Source organism: Astatotilapia calliptera, chromosome 14 (genome assembly GCF_900246225.1).
Source record: "Astatotilapia calliptera chromosome 14, fAstCal1.2, whole genome shotgun sequence".
In the NCBI taxonomy this organism is placed as follows: Eukaryota; Metazoa; Chordata; class Actinopteri; order Cichliformes; family Cichlidae; genus Astatotilapia; species Astatotilapia calliptera.
In genome coordinates this window covers 13,674,631-13,684,877 of record NC_039315.1, presented here as the reverse complement: position 1 = coordinate 13,684,877, position 10,247 = coordinate 13,674,631, and the positions used below count along the sequence as shown (strand labels likewise).

The window sequence follows — 10,247 nt, the reverse complement described above, 5'->3', positions numbered from 1 at the left end:
CTGACAGAAGGGAAATACATGAGATGATACAGCATAAGAAAAGTAGAAATACAGCAAAATGATCAAGAGCAAATTGGTTTGTAATAATGAGCACATGACAGCTTTCTGATTTTCTGAGCCTAGTAATTATGTTTCATTGCTTTACTAATCCCTTTTATTGAAATGTTGTGTCACTTAATCTTGCACTCCACCCATTAGGGAAAAAGAATAAGAAGGGGGCAGGGCATATAATGCATTTCATATACACTGGTAAATCAATATAACAGAAGAATGATTATTCTTGGGGTTTAACCACCATACAAGATGTATAAAAGGAAAAATAAACATCAAAATTTCAATTTATGTACAGCAGGTTTTATCATGAATGTCTCAGAAAGGTCATGTTTAAAAATTCTATTCCCTATTTGATTTGTCTTTGACTGCAAAATTGCTATATAATCAGAATATTTTAGGGTTTTGTATTGATTTAGTTTTTTAAAGCCACACTAAGTGGACTTCAGTGAGCATGTATTAAAGTATCTTTTTATTTTCTATATAACTGAAAGTATTATCTCACGAATCAAAATCAAAATACTGAATTCAGGTGTTTAATCATTTCCATGGCCACAGACGTATAAACTCAAGTAAACTCAAGCAAACTCAAGAATGAATCACTTTCTAGAGCTCAGGGAATTGCAGTGTAGCACCATGATAGGATGCATCCTATCCAACAAGCTGAGTGGTATTAAAACAAAGTTACTGTGATTGGGAATAACAGCAATTCAGCCATGAAGTGGTAGGTCATGTAAAATCACAGAGTGGCGTCAGCAAGTGGACAGGAGCATAGTGGACAGAAGTTGCCAACTTTTTTGCAGAGTCAATCACTACAGAACTCCAAATTCCATGTGGCCTTCAAATTAGCTGAAGAACATTGGGTAGAGACCTTCATGGAATAGGTTTCCATGGCCAAGCAGCTAACCAACCCTTAAATTACCAACTGCAATGCAAAGCAGTGGCGTAAATTACACAGCTATTATCTGGTTCTTATATAGTGCTTTTCCATTCTACCTGATTTGCTTAATGCAACTTGCCTGATTCAAACATTCACACCCATTTATACACCCCGTGCTTTCTATTTAACATTCATTGTCCAATGGATGCATCCTTCTAAGTGTAAAGTTTGGTGGACATGAATATCACTCAAGTTGATGTTCATGTGAAGTAGATAAAGGAAGGAGATTTCAAGTCTGTCCTGCTCAAACAATCTTTCACGCTCTTTCTGTGAATACTACATGGTCTCATTTCAGGGGCACGTAAGTACTGCTGATATGAAGTAGTGAGAAATGTTTCTCATGGCCGTCTGTTTGTTTCAGCACCTACACCTACACCCCAAAAATTGCAGGTTAGTCTTGTTAGATTGTGAGATTTCCATCTGTAATGAGGGACATTTAAAAGCTGATGTGTGCCGTAAACCTGTGCATAAAGATCAGTATTTAATGTTTGATTCTCATTATCCATTGGAGCATATTGGGTGTCATCAGGACGCTACAACATAGAGCCAACACCATCCGCACAGACACATCGGCCAGGGAAGCAGAAGAACATCATATAAGAAGGCCCTGAGTAAATGTTTTCCCTGCTGGACATTTGTAAAAGCTAAAAAAAGTGCCTAAAGAAAGCTCCAGCTGATCCAGGAGAGAAGGACAGCTGCTGCCTAAGTGAAAACCTGTAGTGACCCCCTATGTATCAGGAGTATCAGAACAGTTAAGACAAACTTTCTCTGAAATTTCTCTGAAAATTCATCTCAACTTCAAATTCGTCTCTGTGGTTTTTGGGTTTTTTTAAACTGATCTCACAGCCCATTGTTCATTCAGTGGGCTAGTTTCAGTCATTGTGCAAAGGTATTGTTTATAAGGTTTGGGAAACCTGCAGTTAACTGAAGAAGTCACTGGGATGAGTGACGAAACGTTTCTTCTACTGAAAATCTATTTCCAGAAAAGAAACAGAATTAAAATTTACTTACCTGGATGATTGAGCATGCTTCAAGACATGTGCACCTACACATGTATGGATGATGATCTTGGTGTCTCCTCAATGCTGATATTAGACACTGGGGGTTTTGCATATTTCCATTTGCTGTGCTTCCACATCCACAATTTTGTCTCCATAACTCTGAAAGTGAAGTTGCTCTTTCTGCATCTGAGGCTGTATCTCAGGTGGTTCCTGTAGTCTTCCATCTCATGTGCTGTTTCCTCATGTACCAGCTTGATGTAGTCCTAGCCAAAGAAAGGAATTTTATCTTTTCATCTAGAAGTAGTGTTTTCAATGAGAAAAATGTTTCATCACTCATCTAAATGACTTCCTCAGTTTCCACTGACTGCAGGTTTCCCCAACCTGCGGGCAGTGCAAGTAAATGTTTCCCACAATGAAAATGCTACCTCCAGATGAACAGAATCAAATTTCTGGAATTTCTTTAGCATGGATACCAGGCTCTAAATATCCTTTCTAATGCTGTAAAGTTCTATATTTGAAAACAGTAATTTGTGGATATGGATTCTCTTTTGTGGAATAAAAAAAAAAACTATATAAGTAAATGTTGCCTGTTTTTTGGTGTGGTTTGTGTTTGGGTGCAGGGGAGGGGTGGAGCAGTGGGTTCAGGATGTGGTGGCAGGGGAGACTGACCTACACAGCTGATTGCCATCATCTAATCATACCTCCCTATTTGAATAGAGTGTGGGGGCCCAATGAGAGAGCGGTGTTGGGCTGAGCTAGAGCGGAGGCAACTGGAGAGCTGCAAAAGGAGAAATCATGAAAAACTATGTCAATAAACATTTACTTGTCTGGCAACACTGTGTGAATTGGGTCCTTTTGTGTCACAAGAAAAACATTTTAAAAAATTCTTATAATATGAAAGATTTACTGTTAAAGACAGCTAAATTTGGCCTAGATGATTTTTTAAAACGTTTTTTTTTTTTCACCATAAACCTTTTGGGCTTATTAAGAATATTCATTAATTTTTTAAAACTGAAAATAAAAATCAATCAAAATGAAATTAACGAAACGCACAAAAAACAAAGTTCTTGGCATCCATCTAATTCCCTTATAGTGTTTGCACTGGACAGGAAATGTAGTATATTTTAGACCCTCCCCCTGCTACGTCTTTTTCCCAGATGGGTGGTGTGCAAGATTAGTCAACACTTTCCAACAAAAGGGAGTGACAAGACAATAAAACCTAATTACTAGACTCAGAAAATTAGAAATCTATCATGTGGTTATTATTACAAACCATTTTGCTCATTTTGCTTTATTTCTCTTTATCTTATGCTGTATCATCTTCTGATATCATCTCTCCCTCCTGTCAATTACAGGGACAATTTAATCTAAATGGGAATAAAAAAACTGGAGATGTCATTCTGGGTGGACTCTTTCCAGTCCACTTTTTTACAAGTGTTCCTGACCTGTCTTTTATCTCAGACCCCCAACAGCCTAAATGCCATGGGTAAGTATGACAGGGTGGGAAAAAAACAAGAAGAAAGAAGAAAATGGGGAAAATCAGTGCCAATGTCAATATGCATTTTATTACCAAAGTATACTTTGTGTATTAATACATTTGTGAAAAAAAATATTTTTCTTGGCTGAAGCATCTGTTTTGGTTTTTTTTTAATTAAAATATATCTTTAATTGTTGTCATTAATTTTCTGTAATTCTTTTGTTAGTTTTGCAATAAGTTTCCCAAGTATTCTGCTATATTACTGTATTATTCAATAATTATCTCTCTCTTTTTTCTTCTTTTTAGTTTTTATGAACTAGGATTTAGACTGGCACAAACCATGGCTTTTGCTATTGATGAGATCAACAGCAACTCCAATCTGCTACCTAATGTCACTCTGGGATACACTCTTTATGATAACTGCATCAACCTTGGAATTGGATTCCGTGCAGCATTGTCTTTAGCCAGTGGTCAAGAGGAAAAAATTATATTAGATAATACATGTATTGGAAATCCTCCAGTCTTAGGGATTGTTGGTGATTCTCCCTCGGCACACTCTACTGCTATCTCAAGCATTTTAGGTTTGTACAGAGTACCTATGGTAAGTCATCTGCTTAGCAAGAAACAGTGTTGCTGGATCATTTTAATGTAACTGCAATTTTAAAGCCACTTGTCAAAACCGACTTAGTTTACACAACAAAATTGAAAAACTGCAGTATTTAGGTTTTTACATATTTCTACAATATACAGTCTGTAATTTTCACAGGTGAGTTACTTTTCCACGTGTTCCTGCCTGAGTAACCATCAAAAATATCCATCCTTCTTTAGGACGATCCCAAGTGATGTCTTCCAGGTGAAAATCTTTCAGTAATCTTTCATTATTGTGTGTCAAGACTGTGCTATTACACGCTATTTTATTATTGTGTGGCTTCAGTGAAGATAATGGTTATAGATTTAAAGATTTTCCTTGTCTTTGCAATAATGTTTTAATCTGTATTCACTTAGGTTCGTGCTATGATTCACATTCTAAAACATTTTGGCTGGACTTGGGCAGGTCTGCTCGTCAGTGATGATGATTATGGACTTCATGCAGCAAGATTCTTACAATCTGAGCTCAGTCGGTCTGGTGAAGGTTGCCTTGCTTACTTTGAGGTTTTACCCTGGGACAAAGACGCAGATGAACTGAGGAGGATTGTGAATGTGATGAAAACCTCTACTGCTCGAGTTGTCATTGTTTTTGCACATGAGAGTGGCATGATAAACCTCATGGAAGAGGTTCGGATATAAAACAATTACATTTTTACTAATTACTAAGATTTCATTTATTACATTGTGTAAAACATGTCGTGTGTTTGTGTGAATGAGTAAAGAAAGCTAGTCACCTGGAGGTATTTTCCAAGATCAGCAACTACTTGAATGGTATAATAATGTCCCTATTCCAGTATCACTTTATACATTTGGTATAATACAATGCACAGGTAGTGAGGCAAAATGTAACTGGCCTACAGTGGATGGCCAGTGAAGCCTGGACAGCAGCTGCTGTGCTCCAAACACCTCAGCTTATGCCATACCTGGGTGGTACACTGGGTATTGCCATTCGTCATGGGGAAATACCAGGGCTCAGGGAATTCCTGTTAAAAACACGTCCCAATCTACATCACAACAATAGCTATGGGAATAGCATGGTGAGTATTTATACTTTACTATGGTATGTGCAAGAACCCTATATTATCATAATTCATATTTATAAGATCTAAATATTTCAGGTGAATCAGTTTTGGGAATTCACATTTCAGTGCAGATTTGCACCAGCTCCACCAGGCTGGCTGGAAGGTGGAGGTGCATTATGCACTGGAAAGGAAGATCTAGAAAAAGTAGACACTGAATTTTTGGACATTTCTAACCTGCGGCCTGAGTACAATGTGTATAAAGCTGTGTATGCTTTTGCACATTCTCTTGATGACATGCTCCAGTGCGTGCCAGGAAGAGGGCCTTTCAGTGGACACAACTGTGCCACGTTGCAGTCACTGGAGCCATGGCAGGTGTGATATCAAACTACCCTCCACCTATGAATAAATTGTTTGCTTGTAATTACTTTCAGAGCAAAATTCACCATGTAGGATGAAATACAATGCCATATTAGTTTAATGGTAAAAAAGCTGGAAGAAGCTAAGAGGATTTTCTGTGCTCCTCTATTTCTGTACACCTGATATAAAGTAGTTTTAATGTATTTAGATCAGAATACTCTATTAATCCCTAAGGAAATTATGTGGTTACAGTTGCTCCAAGATAATGACAGTAGCAGACTGAACTAAATTAAATAAATATATTAAATAGTTCAGAGTATATGAAATAGCTCTAAATAAATAAACTACTACCTCTTTTAAATAACAGAAAAACAAACCATCCTTATGTTGTAATTATTGTATGTGTAGTTGTTTTTTTTAACTGTGTAATAACATTCAACATTGCTATCAATACATTTTTCAAAAAATGCCTCTCTGTGCAAAATGGGTTCAAAAACATAAACAACTGTGGGATACTGTTTGTTCATGAATTGAATTGAGGGGAACAAATTGCAGCAGGATCAGGCTGATATTATTTGTATCCCACTGTAACTTTACTGTATAAAGAGCTAACATCTCCAAAATATCAGGAGTAGTTAGTCATTATAGGAAGTGTTTGTGAACTAAAAATCAAGAATGTGGAATACTGTTTGTCTGTGATTTGGACAGCCCAGTGAGTGCTCCCGACGCAGGGGAAACAAATTCTGTCGGGGATACCTACCTTCGCACTAGGACTGGGTATCGTCACTAATTTCTATAATTGATTGCATTCCGATTCGATTCAATTCAATTTTGACTGAGACAGTCAGAAATATTATAATTTTGATCATTTATCAGTACTGACACTTGTGAGACTTCATCAGAGATGTACACCAGATGCCTTCGTGTCAACGTAACTGAGGATAAAACACAGAAAAACAAGGAGGAAGGAGATTTTCCTGGCCTGGCTTTTTATATAGCAGATAACCCCCTTAAATATATTCTGGATTAAATCAAAAACTGAAGAAAACCATGAATCAACATATGAACATTACCACATGCTGCTGAAGTGAACACAACAGTAGACTTTTGCGTAATAAGCAAGGAACTAAAGCAAAAAAACCAAGATTTTTAGATGGGAAACTGTCCTTGAAATACACAGAGAGAGAGAGAGCTGTGTAGGAAGTGGGGTTTTACTGTGGTAGAAGCAAAACAGCCAAAGTAAGAGGGAATTAATGACAATGTTTATCAAATGTGAAGCATAGTTTGGATCTTTTTTGCCGCTGGTTCAGTGAATTTTGGTCAGAGAGTTACAAAACCTGCAACATCAGAAGCTGTGAGACAGGCTTTCAGTACCAATGGCGTGTCTGTGTACCTGCCGTCGGGGGAGAAAGCTGGCATCTCACAGATTCTGATGCGTCGGGTCCGCACTTTATGTTTACATCTTTCTGTGGAATCCGTTTACCTGCACTCATTTGCTGTTTTAGCTGTTTGGTGGTTGTTGATATAGTTTTGTGAGCTTTAACCTGAGATCCTGGCATTTCTGGCAATAGACATTTATATTTAAAAATTAATTCAGGATTTAATAGATCGATCGCAAAATTGATCATTGAAACCCACCCTTACTTGGCACCACCGTTGTACAGGTAAAGCCAAAGGTGAGATATGCTTCATCATATTTTTCTTTGGCTTTGAAGGAAGTTGGTTTGGAAGCATATTTGGCGATGCTTCATCTTCTGTCTTGCGTTTCTGTGAGAGACCCGTCAAAAAACATGTCCATTATGCTATCAGTGTCCAATCATTCTTTTTTTAATTCATTCCGCGCCCCTCTGCAATGGCTCTGCACCCCCCACTTTGGGAACCACTGTTGCCATGTTGGGGAGATAATTTAGACATTTAAACAATCTTTGGACACAGAAGGACACATCTAAAACCTGCAGGACACCAGCCCTTGAGGCCTGGAGTTGGTTCATTTATTGAGTTGGCATCGGCGACTCTCAACCTGCTGTCCCAGCATGCATAGAGGATGACACTGGCCACAGCAGACTAAAAAAGATTTGATTTACTATACTGTGTAAAACGTGTTGTATACCAGGTCACTTACCAGAGAGTTCACTGACCTGTATACATGTATACAGGTTATTAGTGAAATACCTTGTATGATTAATTTATTCCTATATTTAATTATAATAGGTGTAATACTTTATTTTATTTCTTTTAACAGCTTCTTTATTACTTGGAAAGGGTGAACTTTACCACACCATTTGGTGATCAAGTGTCATTTGATGAGAATGGCGATGTGGTGCCAATTTACGATGTGATGAACTGGTTGTGGCTCCCAGATGGAAGCACTGAAGTTCAGAATGTGGGTGAGGTTAAGAGGTCAGCTTTCAAAGGTGAAGAACTCATACTTGATGAAGACAAAATCTTCTGGAACTTTGATTCGAGAAAGGTTATATATGTTTCTTCAGACATTTATATTTTATCACATGTACAGTAAATATTATTCTGGCAGTCAATATTTAATTTTGTTCTATAGCCACCTCGATCAGTATGTAGTGAGAGCTGTCCTTCTGGTACCCACATGGTGAGAAAGAAGTGGGAGCCCAAATGCTGCTTTGACTGCATCCCTTGTTCTGAGGGAAAAATTACTAATAAAAGCAGTAGGTGTTTATCTTTCAACATGGCATATTTCATTTTTTTTTCAGTGAAATAAAGTATGCATTTCACCATCTTCTTCTTTTTAGACTCATTTGAGTGCACCAGTTGTCCAGAGGATTTTTGGTCAAACCCCCAGCGTGACTACTGCGTTCCCAAGAAGACAGAGTTCCTCTCCTACCATGAGCCTCTGGGTATTTGTTTGGCAGCAACTTCACTGCTCGGCACATTCATATGTGCTGTTGTTCTAGGGATCTTTTTCTACCATCGCAGAACACCTATAATACGTGCCAGCAATTCGGAACTTAGTTTCCAGCTATTGTTGTCACTCAAGTTGTGTTTCCTGTGTTCACTTCTGTTCATTGGACGACCCATGATGTGGACATGCCAACTCAGACATGCAGCATTTGGGATCAGCTTTGTGCTGTGTGTCTCATGCATCCTAGTAAAAACCATGGTTGTTCTGGCTGTGTTCAAAGCCTCCAAGCCAGGAGGGGGAGCCAGTCTGAAGTGGTTTGGTGCTATGCAGCAGAGAGGAACAGTTCTGTTTCTTACAGCTATACAGGCAGCCATTTGCACTACCTGGCTTGTTTCTTCCTCTCCAACTCCACATAAAAACACCCAATACCACAATGACAAGATAGTGTATGAGTGTGCAGTTGGGTCCACTGTTGGTTTTGGAGTGTTACTGGGCTATATTGGCGTTCTGGCTGTCCTCAGTTTTCTAATTGCATTCCTGGTGAGGAATCTCCCTGATAGTTTTAATGAGGCCAAGCTCATCACATTCAGCATGCTGATCTTCTGTGCTGTGTGGGTGGCCTTTGTTCCTGTTTATATCAGTTCACCTGGAAATCGTGCAGATGCAGTGGAGGTATTTGCCATCCTGGCCTCAGGTTTTGGACTGTTAATCACACTGTTTGGACCCAAATGTTACATAATAATAATGAGACCAGAACTAAACACTAAAAGAGCAATAATGTGTCGTGGGACTGAATAATAATATTTTTTCCATACATAACAGAAAATTACATGCAGAAAGATATATAGATATAAATAATACATATAACCAAACATACTGAATCTTGAAAAAAAACTTTTTTCCACTTCCATCATGAAAGTGAGAAGATGCAAAAACAGTTATTTTACTCTACTACTATTTTTTTTTCATGATGGAGTTAAAATATAAAGCACTCGCACTTCTCAAATGCTATTAACTCTTAACAGTTAAATTTAACCTTATACATCATTAAACTATAAATTACTTTCTCTCAATAAAACATTTCAATATGGATCCACCCAGAATTCATAGTATACTTGTGTTTAATTTGCATATCTGTAATTATGGAATTATTGTATATCAGGAACTGATGTGTACTAAGAAACACTTTTTGACGTGAAAGCACATATCGCTCTTACTCTCAACAAGCAGCGGGTGCTGCCGTAGGCACCACACCCGTACCAAGGCGCTCACAGGGAGCGGATAGTCCTCACGTAGCAGTTGCCCCCAGCTGCTGTCAGAGCAGGAGATGTTCACCCCTACGCGTCCAAACTGCAAGTGAATTGCGCATGAGCAAAGCCGCTGCTCCCGCCCTGACTGTAACACACAGGGCGGGAGCAGCGGTAAATGCATATTTTTCTTTGTCTAAAATAAATCAATGCACTAAAATCCATCATTCCAATCATTGCAAACTTAGAAATTGGATTACCTTGCAGAACCTTAATTCCATTTGTACAACCGATATGGACCGAAGCTGTCTGGTGAGGCTTGCTATGAACACCAGCTGGCTGATAATATTTTGCAGCTTTTTGGCACATCAGCTGCTTGATCATTATAGTCAAGTGCTACAGTTGCTGAACCTACCATAGAGAATCTTCACCAAAATGAGGATGGCCCACTCTTTCTGTGAGCCAGCACAGCCTATGTGTGTGGAGGGTTGTCTGAAAAAACACAAAACAAAAAACAATTAGCCTGAATAAGGACCAGACTAGTTCCCATGATTATTTCACATTGCCACTGTTTTTTCTATTGCCTCTTTTTTGTCCATTTCAATTGTTAATGTAGTTTGTTAACAATG

General features: G+C 38.3%; 1 protein-coding gene across 1 annotated transcript; it reads left to right on the top strand.

Annotated features, from left to right (window-relative positions):
• The first annotated feature begins 3,245 nt into the window (after nucleotides 1-3,245).
• LOC113036609 (extracellular calcium-sensing receptor-like) lies at nucleotides 3,246-9,169 on the top strand. Its single transcript, XM_026193021.1, has 9 exons — nucleotides 3,246-3,478; nucleotides 3,776-4,070; nucleotides 4,236-4,322; nucleotides 4,475-4,744; nucleotides 4,948-5,154; nucleotides 5,236-5,511; nucleotides 7,739-7,966; nucleotides 8,054-8,177; nucleotides 8,262-9,169. The coding sequence occupies exons 1-9, from the start codon at nucleotides 3,246-3,248 to the stop codon at nucleotides 9,167-9,169; spliced, it is 2,628 nt and encodes an 875-aa protein (XP_026048806.1).
• Nucleotides 9,170-10,247: the final 1,078 nt, after the last annotated feature.